Raw genomic sequence first — 22,374 nt, forward strand, 5'->3', positions numbered from 1 at the left:
TTCCACTGGTTACGGTACCGCGAGCCAATGGTGGCATGCGTGCCTAGGGTTGCCGACCCCTGGTCTATACATGGGAAATCTATTAACATATGCCATTTAATTAAAGGTGGGGTAGGTACGTTTGAGAAACCGGCTCGAGATACACTTTTTGTTATATTCCATGGAATGCTCTTAACATCCCGATAGCAATGAATATCTTAAGTGCTTTGACAAAAAATCCATAAAAAAATGTCATCTGTGGAAGCCGTAGTACTGTAAAAAGCACGACCAATCATTTTCGCCGGCCTGGTTAAAATAACTGGATGGCCTACCTGCCTGTCAGCCTTCCATCTGTGCACAAACTTATCTCGTGCCCTCATTGGTCATGTGCACGTTCGTGTGTGTTGGAGGAGGGGCTCTGTAAGGAAGTGGCAGATTTTTTCCGGCTGTGTATTTTCAAATTCTAGCGCACTTGAGCTGGTTTCTCCAAAATGACCTACCCCACCTTTAAAGTCAACGTTTCAGTTTTTTTACTGTATATAAAATGGTGCCAACCTATCTAATATATCTGTGATAGGATGGAAAAACTGAAGAATAAATCTGCCCTACTTCCATTATCATTTATTAACAGAAAATAAGTGTGCCAACTGGTGAGCTGAGCGCATGTGGAGGTCTGTTCATGTGCTCACTGCCCTCGAGGATTTCACCTGCACACTTGTTGTTGTCATGTTTTATTTGTTTCATAGACTCCACTTAGTTTAAAAGCCAGAGAACTAATGATCACTTAGCTTTTTACAATGATAAGGGGGTCCTGCATGAACGCATAGGTTGTTTTTTAGCCAGGTTTAGTGATGTTAAAGTAAAAAACAAGATATTCCTAAAAGATAGGCAAAGAGGGAATGAACAGTTTACTTTTAATGAAAGACCATGGAATTGGTTGGCAGTCTGAAAACATCTGAAAATCTGTGATTGTAAATTATAAATCTGTTAATGATACTATGCCATACCCTGACTGCTTTTCACACTGCCAAACAATACCATGCACTTCCAACATATACAGTTGGATAGTTGTTTTTTAAAACTATTCATCATGTGACTTTTTATTTCTGACATTGCAGCTTAAATATTCAAGCAAATTTCAGAATCTGATGAAGCAACGTGCATCATAGAATCAGTAATTTTACCACAAATGCTGTCGTTTACAAGTGCCCTATATTGTTTTAATAACCAGAGCAGTTGACAAATATATTTTTTAATTCAACATGCAACAAATCATTTGTCCTTTAATTCATCAGTATTCATCTGAGCATCTAATAACTCATGATGGATCCAAGTTAAGATGTCCTAGTCCTGTTTTCTTTGCTGTAGCTGTTGTGTTTATATGCTCAGGTGCATTGTCTGTCCTGATAACCACAGTCTGCTCAAAGGCGTCCGTTTTGTCAGTGGATCATCACACCAGAGCAGCAGTCTGATTTGCTCTATATCTGAAACCAAACCACATCTGGATTTTATCGTCCAGTCTGCAGAATCTGGCAAAAAAGAGATGGAAAAATACTGGAGATAATGATTCTGACACACTACTGCCTTCTCCAAGTCTAAGAGAGAGAGAGACAGTCATAGTTTTACAGTCTAAATCAGACTGATAATCTTTGCTGAAAGAAGCTGCTCTGAACTGTTAAAGACAAACACTGACACTCTGATTTTTATTGGTTATTTTTATTCAGTATACACATTTCCACATCTGTCCATTACTCTCCCTGAAATGGTTTATTACGTTTGTTAGTGTTTAAACTAACTGTGGCTACACAGACTGCATATTAAAAGCAGAAGCCTCATCTATCGGTGTCACATAAGATGTGTCTAGTTCTTCTGTGTAGGTATCTGCATTTTGGCTTTTCTTAAAAGTCAGACTTATTGTAGAATGAGTGTACATGTGTAAGGCTATGATTTGATTTTGTCAGATGATGTGATATAAAATAATAATCTAAGCACTGCAGTGTTGGAATGCTTTTTATGCGTATTTTTGAGCTACAATAAAAAATGTCATATTAATGTTCTCTGGAATCAATACAAATACATTATTTGAAATAACTTAATTCAGAAATGTTTGAAAACTCTCGTAGCCTAGCAGCGATTGTGATATCGAAACACTGACAGTGCAGTGCTTTGTGTGATGGGTTTATGGACTGAAAGCAGACTTGATTATATCAAACTTCCTTATGAACATCTGCCATTAAAACACAGTGCTGCTCCTGTCATGAGAGAATCCAAGCCAGTGCTCGATGAACCATTTTGCCCCCCAGCCTGCAGATGAAGAAACACTGATCCAGGCTGATGATTTAAACTGTGCTGAGGTCAGGACAGCATGATGAGTTATCAGTCCGCTCTGAAGCTAACTGGTTTATTTTCAATACAGTGGCAACAATTGATATGCACGTAATTTTGTATGGTCTATTGTACTGGCCTTGCTTTGTTGCAGTGTAAATGTGACATAGGTTCTGCATGTACAGCAAACAACCAACAACAAAACATATTGATAAATTATCCAATTTTACCACCAGAACCTGAAAACCAGGCTACAGAAATGATGAAAAACTGAAACTTCTTCGTCATTGCTGCAAAGACGTTTTGGTTTCAAGCTGTGGTCACAATTACAGCATACATACATCTATTTCTGATGGTCTTTTAACTCGTCTGTCTGAAAAATTGTAAAAAAGAACTGCCTTGTAAATAAGTAGGGGCAGAGTTATATCTCTCACAGGCTCCGCCCTCTACAGGACTCTATGGGTACTACCCCTTGATCATATCATGCAAGCATTCATCCACTGAGACTTCTATAAACGTAGCCGGCCCCGGGGCGGGCCTACCTGAATGCGCGCACATCTCACCGTACAAAAGGAGGCCTCGCCTCCTGACTCATCCTTTTCTCTTCAGCGAGCAGGATTGAACAACCTGAGCAGTAAGATGAGAAAAGTAAGAAAGAAGAAAAGCATGGACTCACCACTCCTCGAACACCGGACCTGTCCGACATGCCCTGGCCTAATCGCGGGGGCTGATCCGCACCGCCTGTGCTTCCAGTGCCTGGGGCCGGACCACGCCTCCGACGGCCTAAGCCAGTCGCCGGCCTGCAACACCTGCCGGATGATCCCTCGACTAAGCCTCCGACATCGTGGGGATAATTTCCGGGTGAAGTTCGGCCCGCCGGAGGAGGCGGAGGATCAGGACCTCGAGGTGGTGGAGATGGGTGAACAGGATGACGAGGTGCCATTCGTGTTCGTCATCCCGAGGAGGACGCCTCGTTGTCTGGTACCTTCGGGTCCAGCGGCCAGGAGGGTCCAGCACACAGGTCTGCGCGTCTGGACTTCCCGACGGTGATGACCCTGGCAGTGGAGCGTGTGGACCTAGGCCAGTAAGCCGCCTTCGACAGGGGTTTTACGGCCTGGTGCATCCGGCGCAGCCGGCCTTCGTCTCGCCCCCGTTGCCAGATATCTGGCAGTGTGTGGAGGCGACGTGGCAGCAGCCATTGAGGATGAAGGCCCCAATAGCAGCCACGGCAGGTATCATCAGGGTGCAGGGCCGCTTGGACACGGCGTGTCCCGGTGTGCCCCCCCTCGACGAGAAGAAAAGAAACCTCTGCCCCCGCTGTCGCGGGACCGAGACACCTTAGAATATTTGGATAAAATGTTCAGGCTCGGGGCACAGATGGCGGCTGCGGCGAATATTCTCGGCGTGTTGGGTGTCTCCCTGATTACCCCTCAGACGGACACCCCCGACCCTCCCGCCTCAGGACGGGAGCGATTATCCGGACCGCTGCATTGGTCAGATGAATAATCTGAACCATGGGGTGGCCGCCGCAGCGGGGCAGGTGATGTCCTTGGCCACAGTGGCGTCGCGTCACGTGTGGCTAGGACTCACCGCCCTATCCAAGAAGGACCGAGAGGATCTCCTTGGAGCCCCCGTGTCCACGGAGGGGCTCTTCGGGTTGATAACCTCGGTCACTCAGCGTTTCAGCCGCCTAGAGGAGGAGAGGGTGCAGCATAGCCGCATGCTACCGCTGGCTCTTCCTCAGGCGCCGCAGCGCGCTCCTCCACGGGCTTCCCTGCAGGCGAGGGAGCGCAGCGCGACAGGTGAGACAAGGGAGAGGCGCCGGCACGGAGCTCCCGTGCCCGCGGCGCCCTCCACCTCTTCGGCCCACCCCGTGGAACCGGCTCCGGCACTCACGGGGACGGGCTGCCCGACCCCGGCAGGCTCCGCAGCAGCAGAGAGCGGAGCTGACTGGCGGGGGGCGAAAGCGTCTCGGCGGAAGGAGAGAATCTCTCCACCCGGGACGCGAGGGCGAATCCCGCCTCCTCCCTGTATGATGCAAAAATCTAAACATTTTGTAATAAAGATGATGTTGATATGTATCCAAGTCTACAGTAAGTGTCATTTGTTTCCACAATTCTACACTTTCACATAATGTTTACCGTACAAATTCCCCACTCGCTGCCCCAGTTGTAACTCCAATAAAGGAGGTAGCTAGTGGGCATGCGCAGATGAGTGATAAACCGCAGGAAGTGCTATCAAGGCACTATGCGGGTACAGGGGCATTATGGCCGGCGTATTACTGTCAGGGAACACACTACGCCTAGAGTAAAGACTCCGATTAATGCAGTTTACCGTAGGGGTAAAGGGGACATTATGGCGGATATTTTACTGAGCTCCCTGAACGCACCGCCGCATGCTCTTGTGTGAGCGCACGGCGGTGCGTTCAGGGACCTCAGTAAAAAATCTGCCCTTTCTGTGTCGACCCTCCATGGGCAAAACTTCCCTTCACGTGGAGTTTTGCGGCTGAACGGGTCACCAGGGAGTACCACAGCTTTATAGCTGGGGCCCCACAGCTGAGGGCTTGTCCCCTAACACAGTGTTATGGGGAATGGAAACTCAGTTGTGTGTTAACAAAGTTGATGGACAGGACGCTGAAACAGGGGTATTCACTCCAGTTTTGCAGCATCCCGCCTCCATTCAAAGGCATACGAGAGGTAAATCTAGCATCCCAGGAGGAGATGGGTTTCCTCTCGGCAGAGATTCAGGCTCTGGTGCAAAAACAGGCGGTGTCTGTCGTGCACCCTCAGCACAGAGAAAAGGGTCTTTATTCCATGTACTTCCTGGTTCCCAAGAAGACAGGAAAATGCAGACCTATTCTAGATCTCCGCAGCCTGAATCGGCGCATTGCCTGCAGAAAATTCCGCATGTTAACTATAAAACAGTTACTGGGGCTAGTGCAGCCGGGCGATTGGTTCACCACCATCGACCTGAAAGACGCGTACTTTCATGTAGAAATTGCTCCAGAGCACAGAAAGTATCTGCGTTTTGCCTTCCAGGGGGTAGCCTACGAGTACAACAGGCTGCCGTTCGGCTATTCCCTATCCCCACGAACATTCAGCAAATGTGTGGCCACAGCGCTCCAGCCGCTGCGCGCCCATGGCATGAGAGTTTTCTTTTATCTGGACATTGCCAGTCATTGCCAGGTCCAGGGAATGGGCAATGTTTTGCACAGCCCAATTGATCCTACACCTAACCAAGTTGGGGTTTGCGATCAATTGGAAAAAGAGCACCCCCATACCTCACCAACAGGCGTTGGATTTGGGAGTGGTGCTCGATGCAGGCGGGCTACGCACCACCCTGCCAGAGAGCAGACGCGCGTCCCAGCTTCGGGCGGTTCGCAGACTGCGACAGGGGGCAACAGTGACAGCTTTGACTATCATGCAGACTCTGGGTCTCATGGCGGCTGCTCACGTTGTGGTCCCGCTCGGGTTACTGCATATGCGCCGCCTGCAGAGGTTCTCCATGGCTCAGAGCGACGATCGGCCCTTGGGGGTGGACGCATTCGCACACGAGCCATGGCCAAGAAAGCTGCTCTACGCCTTTCCACCGCTGCGTTTCATTCTCCCTCTCCTGGGGAGAGTGAGGCGAGAACATCTGTCAGTCATCCTAGTGGCTCGGTTCTCAGAGATGACACAGATGAAGGTGGGCCAGCCCTGGGCGATTCCCCAGTTCTGGGGGGCGATGTCGCAAGAGGCAGGTGCGTTATCCACTCTGGGCCAACCTCTCCAGGCTTGGCTCCTGAGAGGGACAGGCTGAGACAGGGTGGATTGTCTGACAGAGTTATTCAGTCTATCCAGGCAGCTAGAGCGGGATTCACCACAGCCTGTTACAGGCCAAAGTGGCTGGGATTCCAGCGATGGTGTGAGGAGCGGAGAATAGAGCCCCTATCTTGTGAGTTGGGCTCTATTTTGTCCTACTTACAGTTACTGGTGGACAGAGGGCTGGCTCATTCCACAGTGAAAGTGTATGCAGCAGCCATCTCGTCCTGCCATAAGGGATTTGGTGGCAGGTCAGCCTTTAGTCAGCCACCGATGTCGCGGTTTTTACAGGGGGTCAGGAGGCTGCGCCCAGTAGTGCATGCCTCCGCCCCGCAGTGGGACCTGCGGTTGGTGCTCGAGGCTTTGGTCACAGAACCATTTGAGCCTCTGGAGCTCTCCTCCCTGAAAGCACTGTCGTGGAAGACAGCATTGCTACTTGCCTTAACGTCAGCCAAGAGAGTGTCCGAGTTAACCACTCTATTGGTGCACCCAAGTTGCTTGTTGACCCGGGGTGACCAGAGCGGGGCGACACTCAGGCCGAACCCCTCCTTTGTGCCCAAGAGCCTAAGGAGTGTGTTCAGGTCGAGGGCTATTCAGTTAGGGGGCTTTAGTCTTCCACCCCATAGTGGGGCCAGGGAAGCTACACTGCACCTCCTCTGCCCGGTGCGTGCGCTAGCATGGTATGTAGAGCGCACGGCTGCCTTTAGACGCACTGAACAGCTGTTTATGTGCTTTGGGGGCGGGGTGACCAGGAAAGCTCTGTCCAAGAAACGCCTGGCAGGATGGCTCTGCGAGTGCATTGTACATGCCTACGGACAGGCGGGGAGAGCCTGCCCCGCGGGGGTCCGTGCACACTCTACACGGGCTGTGGCTGTGTCAACAGCCTTATTCAACGGCGTGAGTGTAGAGGACATATGCACGGCGGCGTCTTGGTCAACGTCAGGCCCCTTCATAACGTTTTATCTCTTGGACATGTCTGGCTCTTTCTCATCGTCTGTACTTGCTGGGACAACACAGGACTGGTGAGGTGGGGGGGGGGCTGTGGGTCAGTGGGCATCTGACCCCCTCCCCGGACGTAATGCGCTTACGTTTTTCCGGGCCCCCTGGGGGGTCCCGGGGGACGTAGTGCGCACTGGAGGGCTCTCCTCCCCTGCCTAGGGGCAGGAGGGGAGAGCCCTCCACACTATAGTCCACATACACTCTGCACGGGGTCAGTGTCTGAGTGTGGGGGACATGGGGCACTTGCGCTCTCCCCGTGCTCCTTAGGGACTCGGGAGAGGTGGTGCACAGTGAGCCCATACAGGGCTGGGGACTCTCTCCGTCTGCCTATGGGCGGGGGGGGGGGGAGCCCTCAGCACTGTTTTCCGAGCACACTTTTCGCAAGTTAAGCGCGGCGGAGTGTGCTCTGTCAGCCGCGGCCCAGACTTCTCCACGGTCACAACCGAGGTAAAGGAGGGTGCGGTGCAACGGCTGCTAACCAGAAAGCCGGTCAGGGGCAGTGGGGTGGAACGGTGTTGTTGGACGACAGCGAGTGTATATATCGGGGCTCTGCCCACTGTACCCATAGAGTCCAATAGAGGGCGGAGCCTGTGAGAGATATAACTAGGGGTTACGTATGGTAACCCTTGTTATATAAGCACAGGCGGAGCCCTCTACTCGGGGCCCTGTCGGTCCTATGCCGCTCGCTGAAGAGAGGTGTAGGATGACAGTCAGGAGGCGAGGCCTCCTTTTATACGGTGAGATACGCACGCATTCAGGTAGGCCCGCCCCGGGGCCGGCTACGTTTATAGAAGTCTCAGTGGATGAATGCTTGCATGATATGATCAAGGGGTAGTACCCATAGAGTCCAGTAGAGGGCTCCGCCTGTGAGAGATATAACAAGGGTTACCATACGTAACCCCTCGTTTTTTCTGTCAGGCTAGCACTCTAATCAGAGCAGACAGGGCTCTGGTTTCAGACAGAGGGTGAACAGAGGTGCTGCAGCACAGGCAGTATCAGAAAATAAAGACCTAATTGAACATTAAAGCATGGAGACATGTCACAGAAGAAGCACAAACTACAAATATGAACCTGAAAATGAGCATAATAGTTCAAGACAAAGCCATACTAAAAAGATGATCACAACACCAAATCGGAGTAAGTTATTAATTTTCATTCAGTTGAAGCAGTGAAGACACTTCAAATGAGCTGAATGTGCATTCAACAACATAAATTTGTTTTAATTTACTCAAAAACTTTTATTTTAGGTTGCAGCCCTAATGTCTGCAGGACTGGGTATTGACCTCAGTATTTGTTTTTGTTCCAATCAAAACCAAAATAGCTTCTAGTCAAAATGTTGTTTGTTTTAATTTGATGTTTTTTTCCACGGTTTGCTGCCAGAACATTTAGCTGCTCATTTTGGATGATAAACTAATATACGCCTATATTTTCCACGTTTCAAAGCCCACAAATCATCATCAAACTCGCTACATGAAAAGGTTTTAGCAACCACTATAGTTGGTTCACTGAAGCTTTAATCAAACTGAATCATACACAAGGAGTTGGACCAAATCACTTAAAAACAACAATATCAAACCAACGATCAGTCCCTCACTCTCTTTGCATTTTTGGTAATGCTCCATTTTATGTGAGCCATGTTTCCATCAGCTCTGCGCGGAATAACAGTCGTCTGGAAACTTCACCCAGCTGCCGTCTAGCCCCGGGCCCCCATGGAAAACTCTGGAAAACCTGTAACAGAATATCCCAGGCTCACTCATCAGACAGAGCAATGTTCTTTTTGCTATAGCATTGTGAAATACAGCATATTGCATATAAGGAAGAACCTTTTCGTAACCTTTTTTGTTTTTGTATAGGTAGTTTGGATGGGTCTGCTTGTAAATGATTGGTTTGCTCTACAACACAGTTATGCTTAATGGAAATATCGTAATAATTATAATGCATTTGTATCAAAGCATAGTGATTTACATAGGATTTAAACCTTGTTCGTCCATAATGTTCTTATAATTAGGCAAAAGTCTTAAAATGTAACCCTTTTCAATAAAGACTGACTGCCTTGGTAAATTGTAGTTTGTATTAAAAAAGGCGCATTGGCCGAGAAAGCATAACTGAATGAAAATGTTTGTTGAGTGAAAAGCTAATCCTTGAGCATCCTTTTGGGGGTTTCCGTGCGTCCTTCCCATTCTCGAGAACACACTGCTACTCTGCTAACGTGATCCAAGACTAAACAAATGTATAAGCCGCAGTTTTGAATTCTAAGAATGTCAAAGTACTCAATATGACTTAATGAAAAAGCTGTCATTATCGCAAGTATTTCGCATATATTTTATCGATCAACATTTGAAATAATCAACTTTGAGAGGGAAGAACTAATACATTCCATTAAAAAAAATGTCAATGATGCATTCAATGTCATTTCAGGGTGGAGGAGAGCAGGGACCTTCTGCTGTTCTTCAGGACTCTCAGGACCTTCTCAGACAGATGTGAGGACCGGCGCAGAACCTTCCAACACTTCCAGGTAATTAAAGAGACACCTGCACCTAAATGGACCTTAATCTGGCAACCTTACCCACACACACCTGCTTTCCACCATTTGTGTGTATTGGCATGATAAACCATTTTGGTCCTCACAACAAATATAGAGGATTGGACCAGGTTGGTGCTTGTCCCTTAACACCACTGATCACATTTTTGGGAAACATGGCAGAATTTTTGCCTTATGATATGGCCACAGCTTTTCTTTAGTTGTTTTTTTTAAAGAGGACATCATTTGCTTATTCTCAGGTTGATATTTGTATTGGTCATCCGCTTAGAGATGTCCCGCCCCTTAGCCGATCACGTACAATGTGTTGGAGTGCTAGCCAATAGAGTGTTGCACAGTGATGTCTTAATGTTTTATGGAAGTAAACAAAGGAGTCCAACGGAGGCGTTAAGGCAGGGGAGGAGGGTGTTGGGGAGAAACTCCCTCTGGAGGGAACTTTGGCATTTTAGCCTTTGCAGACCATTTAACATGCACAAAAACCTATATAACACACTAAAGGAAAGGGGGAAACCCCAAAAAGCATAACAAACATGAGGGAACATTTTTTACTTGTTGCTAAATTACATCTCTGCATTATTTGTTGGGGACGAGATCAGTCCATCCTGTAATATTTGAGTCCATCAGTCAGGACACCTCCAAAGTCAGTATTTTTTGTAAAGTGCTTGGATTCTGGCTGATAAAAGAGTATGAAAATGAAGGTAAGTGCTGTTTGTGTGAATCAATGTCGACATGGTAAATATCGAGTAATATTGAGTGGGACTTTATTGAAGGGGTAGCAGCAAGATGTCAAATGGTAAGTCAAGCCGCAGATGCAATATGGATCTCATTCTCCTGTTTACTTGAAGAATGTCAAGTTCTGCCAAGTTTGCTGTGCTGAAAGAAGATTAACCCACATTTTCCAAAGTGGCCTGCTTGCTCTAAACTCTAGTTTTTGCTTTAGTTGCGTTTTCTTCAGTGTTATTATGGAAAAAATAATAATTCCCATTGTAACTATTCTGCTGTAGTGTGGGCATTTCCATGATTAATGACATAAAGACATAAACATGTATTGAGAAGAATAACAAATTCACATAGAATTCTCATACATTGCATTCCTGTTGCTAAACCGCAACATTAACCAGCCAGTCACTTAAGGACTGCAGATGATGTCTGGCAACTTGGCCATGTACACAGACCACAGACATTTAAAAGCATGTGGCCAATCACTGAATGACATTTTGCCATTGTGGGCATCTGCACACAGACGCACAACACAAGCACACTCTACAGTTAGTCATGGGCAATGGTGTAATGCACTTCTGTTTTTGCTGTGCTCCTGGTGGGGCTTTAAAATTGTGATATCAGCAAGTAGTTTCAAATACAACTTACAAATGATAGCTTAATCTGAAATAAGATTTTGAAAGTTTTGTATTTGGCAACAATAACTCAATAAATATTTTAATTTAAAAAGTGTGACTTTATTAAAATATCTTAAAACATAGCCATGTCACATACATCTTCTTGAACATCACTGTCTTATTCACATCAGTAATAATTGCTTAAGTCATCTTTATTACTGGAAGGGAAGAGTTAGGGACACAAGCAAGACATTTTAAAAGCAGACAAAATAAAAAAGAGTAATTTTCACATTACTATAGTTCATAGATACATTGTGCCCCAGTTCACTGCAGTCTATAAATAAAAAAGGTGAAGCTAAGTCACAAATTACTTAAGAAAGCCTGCACAAATCTGCATGGCCGTTGCCCTTATAAAGAGGCCTTTTTTAAAAAAATGCTATAGTTGAAAGTTCAATTAATTCACTTAAGTATTTTTCTAAGAAACACTGAGAAAGTATTTACAGACTCATCCTGCTGGCATGCCAAGACAATTTAAGTGTAACGGTTGTCTGAATCAGCTAGGATTAATAGTATGACAAAAATGTAACAACAAATAAAGAGGACTGTTAATAATGCTCAAAGGCTCTTTGCACCTTTAAGTGCCATTTCAGAATCTACCTTTTTTATGACTTATATGATTGTAATCTAGTTTTGAAGATACTGTAGCTTTTTCTACTACTGTCATAAGAAAATATATTAAATGCAAAACATACTTGAATTGGAATAAGAAAAAACATTTTAACATCTTAATTCATCTTAAAATTCTGTTTTGAAAACGTTTACAATTTTTTAACATTATGTGTTTGCCTCAAAGCCAGCCTATATTTTTAGTCTGGACATTTTGAAATGCCATTCAGCACCAATATTACACATAATCAAAGACTGCAATTCGGTCATGTATTATTTTTGATATTTCATTGACGTCTGTCCAAATGAAATTCCTGATGACCGACAATGAGCAAGGTGAAAACAGAGCTGGCTTTATAAGGCTTGAAAACATTTTAATTGTTGTAATATTATACAACATTGAGTTGTTTAATTGTATTGTAAAACCTCTAAATGAAAGGGTTAACACTTGTACAAGAGACTTCATTAGGTTAGCAAAAGCAGCAAAGATATCAAAAGGTTTTAGTTATATCTTGTTTGTTTACGACTTAAAGTAACTTTTGGAAACAAATCCAAAAATCATTTTAGAATTATTTTCACAAAGAATATGAAGACATTGGCCTGTGTTTTGAACCTATAAGTTCTGGTAGTTACAAGCACGCCTGTTTGCTTGTTGCTGCATGTGTGTGTGTTGGTCCAAACTCACAAGGAGTTTGTGTACTTTCATTCATGTAGGCAGTACAGCGCCAGGTCAAAATGAAACCATGAGTCGGACTGTTAGTAGGTAGAGGTGTTTACACCTCTCCACTCATTTTAGGGGATACAGTTGTTCTACTGGTCTTACGTCTTCTGAAAAGTTGGCCTTAATCTGTCAGATATAGTCAAACTAACTGTTTGCACAATGTATTAACATCTTCTTAAGCCCCTTTTCTGATGGCAGAATCAAAGGCTATGTTGGCAAAACAGACAATCTGACAAACACATACAGAGTGATTGGCCAGGTGTGCGGAAGTGTGAATTGGAAGGGTTTAAACTTCTTTCATGACTAGTTGAAATGCAAATGTTTTAAATGGTCCGGCAATGCTTGTTTGGAGCATATTTAGGCTTTCACACCCCTTCTCAGGGGATTTTGATCCAATTACTCGACTGACTCGACAACTGAAATATGCATGAGTAGAGAAAGTCCTTACATTTTAAACCTTCAGTCCAGTGAATGGTTTCATTTTGACCTGACAATCTCACAAACTGTTTGTAGGTTTGCTGAAGTAAAAACATTGTCACGTTTATTCCCATTATGGGACCAGCACCCCAAAATCCAGAACAACACGGTATCCCCCAATGCTCTGTTGTGGGAAAACTGCTCCATCAACAACAAAGGGGGTACAGTAAAGTTTCTGTCGCCTCAGCGGTACCGTCCGACAGGCAGAACCTTCATGCAGGTGAAGCTGTCCGGGTTCTTGGACAAAACCACAGGGTTGCCGTCCATACGGACCTCATTGAGGCTCGGCCGTAGGTAGTAGGTGTCATTGGACCTGCAGAAGGTGTCTACGTTGACCTCAGTGATGTTGTTGTTCTGGAGGAAATAGAAACAATGTCAAGTAACAGCTTGTTATGTCTAGCTCATTATGTTAAAGCAGTACATTCATGATTGTATTCTTTTTCATAATCAATTTAGAAGACAGCAACTTGAACCACTATTGGAGAGCCTTCAAAGACTCTGCAGTCAATTTATTTATTTTTATTTTAGCAGCAAAATATACAAACCTGTAGATGTAGGGTCCGAACACTGTCTGGGATGTGTGGAACAGCTTCCATTTCGTTGTCTGCCAAGTACAAGTTGACCAGTTTTGTCATTTTCTGATGGGGAAGCAAAGAAATAAAAATATTCAGTTGAGTTGTTTATTAGTTTTCCTTTCGCTGTGTGGAAAGTGAACGTCTACTTGAAAAATCAACAGCATACCTGGCTGTAAAGTCTAGCAAAGTCGTGACTTTTATAGATGCTTTAACATTTTAGTAAACATTCATTAAATATATATGATGAGATGAAAAATATTATCAGCATAAAGATTCACTTGTTAACAATTACTCAAATAACTTAGGTTAAGAGTTGCATCTGATTGTTGTTTTAACACAGCCAGGTTTAATGAGTGTGTACAGCTTTCTGCAATCTTGTTGTTGGCCAAGTATGTTATGTTATTAATCAAAAAAACTTTGAGAGATGATTATTTGTACCTTGAAAGCGTTAGCTTTGATTCCCTTGGTTTTGAGATGGTTGTGGTTGGCGTTGAAGGATATGAGTTTGGCGGGGAGCATGGGAAGTTTGACCAGTCTGTTCTCCGCCAGAGACAATTCCTCCAGCATGGTTAGCTTGGAGAACGCCCCCTCTTCAATCTCTGAGATCATGTTCCCTGTCAGGTCAATCCTCTTCAGAGTAACTGTTGAGAGATCCATCATATTAATGTTGTTTCGTATTGTATCCCCCTTCCTTTGTGTTAAGCATTCTATTTAAGAAATGCAGTAAGGACTTACAACAGTTGTGTAGTTCTTTGTGACTGGCGAAGCCACACACAGTATAGTATTCAACATACTTATCTCATCTTATTCTCCTTCTTCCGCCACAAATGTTGTCACGCTACTCGTCCGGCAGCGTTGACACAAAACACACAAAAAACACATCACAGCAGCACAAATGTGCGGAATGACCGGGATCGGGTTGCTATGTCTTTTATAAGAGATTCGCCAAACCGTTTTCATGCAAATCGCAGAAAACTGCGATCATTTGCCCCATAGGAATGAATGGGAGAGCTCGTTAAGACTTAGAGTGGGTGACATCACGGCTAGAGGGGAGAGGAGCTGTACAAAAAACGCTTTGATCTTTGAACACACCTGTCTGTCGTTAACTAAATCCAGTGGTAATCTAAAGATGTTCAGAAACGATGCAGGAATGTGGTACAAGAATCCAAAAATGTAATATAATATATATAAACACTTAAAATAGTCATCTAAATGTGAGCTAAAATTAATGGATATTCTTTGTTGTACCTTAACAATACAACTAATGCTATTAATACTTACAAAGCGGGGGTAATGTTAGCATCGGGACGCGCACCCAAGTTTCAGTCACACAGTCAACATTTCTCGGAATTTTCTAGTTTTTCTTAGAGACCAAAACATAGACCGGATGACCAGCTAATTAATAAAGTGCAGCTACATAGACCAGTGTCTTTGTGTATTTTCTACCCCAGATGCATCACATTCAGTGCTTTCAACACCAAATATAAAAAGTGAACTCTGATGTTTACCCACTTACTGTAGACTGGAGAATGACCAGCAGCCATTACTTGACCTTGTTTGGTTGGTATTTGAGTGACACCTATTCACTTATCATAACATTTCATGTCGTTCATGAGCAGTGAGCCAACAGAAAGTCAGAGTCTATTTATCCGGTTTTAAAAAAAGCAAATGCTGTTTACCCTGTTCACTACAAAATCCCTTACTGTTGCTACGCTGATGATACTTAGCTATTCCTTTTAAGGAAATATTTTCTTTTACACTTCCATAAAGTTGGGAAACTCTAAAGGGAAAGATTAATAGTGTAAATATGAGCAGCAGATATTAATAAAGCCTGACTTTTAGTTGCGTGTTTGGGTCGAGTTCTAAAAACGTATCCAGGCCTTTTGTAATTATTTCCTCGGCCAGCATGATCCTGATAACACATGCTATAATGCTAACCATTTAAATCGAATCGAAAAGACAAAGATAGACGAAGCATGCATCGCAAACTTTTATTCTTTGCCTGTAAGTCTTTGCAAATAAGGCAATCAACAGGTGGTGATGGAGACAGTTTACAGACTTACCAATGTCGGAAAAGTCTTTGGCGCGGATCTTTTTGATCTTATTGAAGCGGGCGTACAGGTAGGCCGTCTCTTTAGGCAAGGCAGGAACGCTGGTCATGTCTGGACTGACCTCCTCACAGTACACTGAACCAGTTAGACACACACACAGCAGGCAGGTGGGCAGATCTGCAACACAAAGGCACCACACAAACATAAAGTCTTCAGAAGAAGAATCTATAGCACTTCTTTAATCTTTAATCCGGCTCAATTCGAATCAGACTAGGGTTACAGTGATAATTATCAATAGTTGTTACTCAATAAAAGTTTAGCCTTTGACCAATTATTCCTCACTGTTCCATGTTCCCTGTCAAGGTTTTTTGTTTTAATTATTTCATTGTATGTTAAATCTCTGTAAAGCAATACGGTTAACTTGTGTTTTTTAATGTGCTTTAAACACTTAACTTGAGGTAATTGTAATTACAATGATTATCCTACAGTTCATAGTTTTTTTCTACGATACAATTAGACCCTGTTTTTAGGTTGTTTGAGTTCTGAGTGCAGTACCTAAAGGAACAGGTACCCTGGTTTGGCATAGATTCCCAAAACACTACAAAACTATTTGGGATGGATATTATTAACCACAATCAACACAGCCAAACATAACACTGATTAATTTGTTCTGAGAAATCTGACGTTTTTACCAGACCTTCAAACCATGATCAGATTTGAGTGAACGCATCTTAACAATGGGCTAGCAGTTGATCCTATTGTTTAAATTAGATGTTGCGCCTACACAATCGTAAGTCTTTCTCTTACCAGAGGTATCTCCTCCTGCTTCCACTGGGCTGTCATCAGGTTCATCAGCCAGAGGCAACGCCCTCTGCAGGAGAAAACATGGCATCTTAATACTACAGCCAAATCATTTTGCTACAACAAAACATTGACATTTGATGGGGTTAGGACTGGTTACTTTTGGAAAACATTTTGGCTAAATACCAAATGAAGATCTGTACTGCATTGTCCTTTTCTTGAGCAACTAGTGTCTATTGCTAAGTCTAGCATGCTAATGTATAACTATTTTGAACACTCCTGGAAAAAAAAGTCTCATACTTGCATAGATGCGCTGCGAGTCCGCACAAGCCTGGATGATTCCAGGTGTATTATCAAGCTTTTACTAAAAAACGAATGCGTTTGGAAGTAGTGAGCACACGACTGGATACATGAGACTTGCACTATTTTTGCGTGAGTTGTCTGAGAGTTGATAAAGTGCTGTTTGATAACTTTGAATAGTTCTGCTATTATTAAACGCGGCCCCAGTTAATCATGGAGGCACGCAAGAAAAACAAGAATTCGAGGTTTCAAAGCGTTAAGTAATATACAAATGCCATTTTGTTAATTAAGTTTTTCATTTAAACAAGGTTGTCAGGATTTGTTTAGGTTTGATTTAATGGTTAAACTGAATACAATTTGAGACCCTCTCATCCCTGAAGGCATGAAGGCTGAGATTTAGGCATTGTTTAATTAGAAAATACAATGTACACACTGAATGTAACAATATAAAGCTTTGTCATTAATGAGTTGTAAACATTTAAGGGGATAATTCAATGTTAATCATGGCATAACAAGAATTTAAATCTTTTAAAGGTGAATTAAACCTAAGTCTGTGTTGGTGTCAGCGTATTGCTACAAGTACAAGTCAGAAGATGAAAAGCAATCCAGGAAGTCTAATGCTTTGGCCAAAGCCTCTGCATCTGGCCTCCCCACTTTGCCAACACAGTGGTCTGATTGTAATGAATGAGGAGGCTTTAATTTGTGACATAATTCTGCTGTTGGTCTAAAACAGTCTCCATTCATTTGGCTCATTATCAACTCTTTGATTCCAAAGCTTTATTGGTTGGCAGAGCTTTTTTGTCGCAGTCCACATTATATTTCACAGCTGCCTACTGGCTTAAGACAGACCAAAGCCTTTCCTGCTGAAAGACTCTAGTTATTCATGAGCTGGCTGCAGTGCTTAAGGAATTATTTATTTTTTAATTTGTGTTAATGCCTTTTAATTCCAGGCAGTGTTCTTTCTGATAGAGATGTTGTGGATAAGTTACCATACCTGGTCAATACATCATTTCAGAAGTGTCTTAAGTGCTGCTGAGAGCCAACGAGAATCGGGTTGGGTTCAAGGTATAGTGCATTCCAAGCCCCTGACCCCAGGAGCCTTTGGCCCTCTGGAGGTTGCGATCTTTTGCGTCCTTCAGCCTCAGGAGTTTTGGACAGCTGTACATTTTCTTAACTTCGGTGGCTGGATAACTTTTCACCAATAAAGCATTCAATACTCAACCTAACCAATCTAAAGGGTTATCCGCGGGCTTGCAACCAAAAAGAATCTTTGCAAGCATATAACCAGAGAGAAGGGAACTAATTTAATCCAACAAGTGTTGGAATTCTACATCACCTTACGTTTGGGTGGTTTACCTTCCATTATCATCGCCTGAATTGGTCCCCTTCAGGTGCTGTAACAAATCAAAGTATCCCTGAACATAATACAATCCCCAATCCTACTGCTTTTGTTTTTAAACTGAGTGACTGGCATTCAAACCAATCAAAGGGAATAACTAAAAAGTTGACTTCAATGAAGCACCCTTATTCTATCCATCTCAGTCTCTGGATTGTTTGTGGGTTTTTCACTTTCTACAAATGTATGCTGAAAGATAAACCAGACCAGTTTGGTTTTGAGTTTAATTTTTTGAAGATGTAATAGTGGTTAGATGGAGAGTGTGGTTGCTTCAGGGTTTGGTCCTGTATGATGGTAGAACTGTGTGTGTGTGTGTGTGTGTGTGTGTGTGTGTGTGTGTGTGTGTGTGTGTGTGTGTGTGTGTGTGTGTGTGTGTGTGTGTGTGTGTGTGTGTGTGTGTGTGTGTGTGTGTGTGTGTGTGTGTGTGTGTGTGTGTGTGTCATAAGTAGAAGACAAAATAACCAACTAAACCATAACATATTCTGTAATACTAGGTCCTGTAATCCTTCTTTACCTTTTATTATTATTATGCATTACATAGTGGTCCCTATAGGACTAAGTAAAGTCACATTTTATATTCGTACCACTTATCTTTTTCATCTGTCTGAGTTATTTATTTTTCTCACTTTAATTATTCATTATTAACAGAATTGTATCTTATAAGAGAACACTTGACTGGTCTGACCAACATTTTTGCATTCTATCTAAACAAGTGAACAGTGAAGCAAAAACGTATTTGCTGACATTGAACTACATTCCAAAAATTCTAAAGCATTAATAAACTAGCTAATTTGAATTTCTTTATTTAAAAGCATATTTAAAATACATGCACATTTTGTGTATGTCACATTAATTGAAGAGAAAACAGTTTGGCATATAATTAGGGCATAATAAATACATTTCTTACCCTAGCTCTCCTTGATTTTAAATGATCAATGAAGTATCCGCTCAGATCTTTGCCAGGTACAGATCCCATTATCAGCTGTGATTCCTGGTCAAACCTCCTGGCCGAGGCTGCCACCAGCCAGGGCACCAGCAAACAGGTGAATAAGAGAGCGTTCATGCTGTCCAACGCAGTGTGAAGCCAACACACCAGCTCACCTTTAAAGCCTGAGTTTGGGTCAGCAGCTGCTCTATGCTTCAAGCCTGTGTTGGGATGTGTCAAATGACTGTATTTAAAGGCTGAACCAGTAGCTTCCAGCAGACTCTTAAAGCAGAGTTTATAAAGCAGAGCACTTAACCCTTTCCTGACCACCCACCATCCATCTGCAGTGAGGCAGAGAGAGACACAGACAGGATGTACAGAAAGAGGCAGACACACCAAATAGAATCACACATGGAAAAGAAACAAAGAGTCAAATAGAGACTGAAGTGTCCCTTAAATGTGTACAGGAAAAAAAGCAAGAACTGCAGAGATGGCAATTTTTTTTAAAGTTGACAACCTCAGTGCGAGTGTGTTTTGTCAGGAGGAATGTCTGTGGTCTGTGCCCAGCCACGCCGTAATGACTCGTAATAACCAACCAATCTTTCATTAGGCTGGATGAGGTTTTTTTTCTTTTTCACTGGCTCTGTTTTTCTCTCCGCCGTTGATCAGAAAACACATTTAGCAGCCGTAAGACAGACATTGATTATACAGTAGGCTCGCTTTTATGTGATTACTTTGGACTGACCAATAGAATTATCTGCTAAGCTTTCTGGACCAGTAAGACTACTTGTTAGTGTTAGGTTTTCTATTTATTTAGATAATCTAAAGGAGATTCTAGGGTCCCTAACAGATGTTTTAGTGTTTGTTGGGACGTTCTGTTGGTTATTGTGGTAACTGAGGATGTTCATGGGTTTTAGGGGCCCTTAAAGAGGTTCCTGTGGTACCTTAGGAACTTCAAATAAGCCTTTGGGAAATGTTAGTGGATCTGGTTTAACAGGTTTTCATGTGATGTGTTAGATAACTCTCTCAGCAAGACCATCATGAAAGGGGGTGTATATTTTTGAAACAATAGTGTTAATCCCTTCACTAGAACTATGAATAGTATGAATCTGTCAGGTGAATAAACATTTTTAAGAGTTTAAACACTTTTGCGACAATAAATTAGCTTGAATATCACAATCAAAATCATATCCATAATGTTAACTGTTTCTATGGAGCGAACAACAACTTTTGGTTACCATGAATGTAGAGAATGGAGATGCTAGTTGTAAGATCCATTGGAAAAGAGACAATTCATTGCAAGTTTTTAAAATGCACTCATACTTTTGCTGGTTAACAGGACTCAGCAGAAGGACATGCAACTCATAGTATAGCGCAGATTCTAGAGATTCATTTGAATAACATTGTGTTCTTATAGCAAGTTAGTTGAAATTATTGGCGTAAGAAAAAGGAAACTCTTCAATCATGCCTTTCATCTTTTGGAATACAATCTATTTGCCAATCGGCACAAACCTGGTTCTGACATAAGCTGCTCTAGCTAAGCCAACTAGAGACTGGAACCAGAACAGACCAGCAGCAGCTTTGGTGTCCTTATTTCATTTAATTTCATTTTAAACCTTTATTTAACCAGATTGGTCCCATTGAGATCATAGATCTCTTTTTCAAGGGAGACCTGCAGCATATAGGTTCCACATGAAACAATTATTGCTTCCTTCCTGATGTTGCGGCATCTTCAATGAGAATTCGGTCCAAAGTTCAGATGATTCTCATCTTTTACCATTTCTGACTTTATGTTCTGCTGTCTAAAAGGGAAAAACTATTTGGTTGTATTGCTTAACTTCACAGGTAAAGCAAACCGTGTCTTTGATGGTCAGGTCTTTGTTTTGAATATGTGGAATGGGTGATTAGCTTTTGAAATACTGACATAGTATTTATTATTGTCAACATTGCCTCAGTAATATGTATTTACCTTTTCAGGATTCAGGATAAAGGACAATCTTATTAAATGTGTGAGTTTTCTTATTTAATTATCCCTAATACATTATTAGTTATTGCCGATTGTCGAACCTCAGATTGAGGAGGAACAATGCGGATTCCGTCCTGGTCGTGGAACGCCGGATCAGCTTTTTACTCTCGCAACGATCCTGGAGGGGGCCTGGGAGTATGCTTATCCGGTCTACATGTGTTTTGTAGACTTGGAGAAGGCGTATGACCGAGTTCCCAGTGAGTTACTGTGGGAGGTGCTGCAGGAGTATGGGGTGAGGGGGTCTCTTCTCAGGGCCATCCAATCTCTTTACTCCCAAAGCGAGAGCTGTGTCCGGGTCCTCGGCAGTAAGTCGGACCCATTTCCGGTGAGGGTTGGCCTCCGCCAGGGCTGCGCTTTGTCACCGATCCTGTTTGTAATATACATGGATAGGATTTCGAGGCGTAGTCGTGGGGGAGAGGGTCTGCAGTTCGGTGGGCTAAGGATTGCACCACTGCTTTTTGCAGATGATGTGGTTCTAATGGCTTCAACGGTCTGCGACCTTCAGCACTCACTGGATCGGTTCGCAACCGAGTGTGAAGCGGCTGGGATGAGGATCAGCACCTCCAAATCTGAGGCCATGGTTCTCAGCAGGAAACCGATGGACTGTCCACTCCAAGTAGGGAATGAGTCCTTACCCCAAGTGAAGGAGTTCAAGTATCTCGGGGTCTTGTTCTCGAGTGAGGGAACAATGGAGCGTGAGATGGGCTGGAGAATCGGAGCAGCGGGAGCGGTACTGCAGTCGCTTTACCGTACCGTTGTGATGAAAAGAGAGCTGAGCTAGAAGGCAAAGCTCTCTGTCTACCGGGCCATTTTCGTTCCTACCCTCATCTATGGTCATGAAGGATGGGTCATGACCGAAAGAACGAGATTGCGGATACAAGCGGCCGAGATGGGTTTCCTCCACAGGGTGGCTGGCATCTCCCTTAGGGATAAGGTGAGAAGTTCAGTCATCCGGGAGGGACTCGGAGTTGAACCGCTCCTCCTTCGCGTCGAAAGGAGCCAGTTGAGGTGGTTCGGGCACCTAGTAAGGATGCCACCTGGGCGCCTCCCTAGGGAGGTGTTCCAGGCACGTCCAGCTGGGAAGAGACTGAGGGGTAGACCTAGGACCAGGTGGAGGGATTATATCTCTTCGCTGGCCTGGGAGCGCCTTGGGATCCCCCAGTCAGAGCTGGTTGATGTGGCCAGGGAAAGGAACGTTTGGGGCTCTCTGCTGGAACTGCTACCCCCGCGACCCGACCACGGATAAGCGGGAGAAGATGGATGGATGGATGGACATTATTAGTTAGTGCATGCAAACTTCAGTTACCACAATGCATCTTAAAAAACATCATCTGTGTTGAGATTTCTCATCTTTGATTGTAGCCATATTCAAGTCTAAATGTCTTTAGCAAACAACCCTTTACAATGCCTATAAATTATTTGTATAGGCATTGTCTTTTTATTAGAGAGTATATGTG

The 22,374-nt window shown here is 43.7% G+C and overlaps 2 protein-coding genes across 4 annotated transcripts in view; one reads left to right on the plus strand and one right to left on the minus strand.

Moving 5' to 3' along the window:
- Positions 1-22,374, plus strand: part of cenpp (centromere protein P) — a 119,240-nt gene that overhangs the window by 17,486 nt on the left and 79,380 nt on the right. For all 3 annotated transcript variants that reach the window (XM_034138681.1, XM_034138680.1, XM_034138679.1), the window contains exon 6: positions 9,522-9,618. In XM_034138681.1, the coding sequence (XP_033994572.1) occupies positions 9,522-9,618 (97 nt within the window). The remainder of the gene's footprint in view (positions 1-9,521; positions 9,619-22,374) is intronic.
- Positions 11,078-19,110, minus strand: ogna (osteoglycin, paralog a). The gene is made up of 6 exons (XM_034138682.1): positions 18,874-19,110; positions 16,277-16,340; positions 15,482-15,646; positions 13,857-14,059; positions 13,389-13,481; positions 11,078-13,197 (listed from the first exon to the last, which is right to left on the minus strand). Exons 1-6 carry the CDS (start codon positions 19,027-19,029, stop codon positions 13,027-13,029), a joined length of 852 nt encoding a protein of 283 aa, XP_033994573.1. The 5' UTR covers positions 19,030-19,110; the 3' UTR covers positions 11,078-13,026.

This window comes from Trematomus bernacchii, unplaced genomic scaffold (assembly GCF_902827165.1).
Source record: "Trematomus bernacchii unplaced genomic scaffold, fTreBer1.1, whole genome shotgun sequence".
In the NCBI taxonomy this organism is placed as follows: Eukaryota; Metazoa; Chordata; class Actinopteri; order Perciformes; family Nototheniidae; genus Trematomus; species Trematomus bernacchii.

Coding starts and splice junctions, on each gene's coding strand:
- ogna (XM_034138682.1), bottom strand. CDS start 19,029: ATGAACGCTCTCTTATTCACCTGTTTGCTGGTGCCCTGGCTGGTGGCA. Junction 14,060..15,481: donor CAAAGACTTTTCCGACATTG/GTAAGTCTGTAA, acceptor ATCTCTCAACAG/TTACTCTGAAGAGGATTGAC. Junction 13,482..13,856: donor TCAAAGCTAACGCTTTCAAG/GTACAAATAATC, acceptor CTTCCCCATCAG/AAAATGACAAAACTGGTCAA.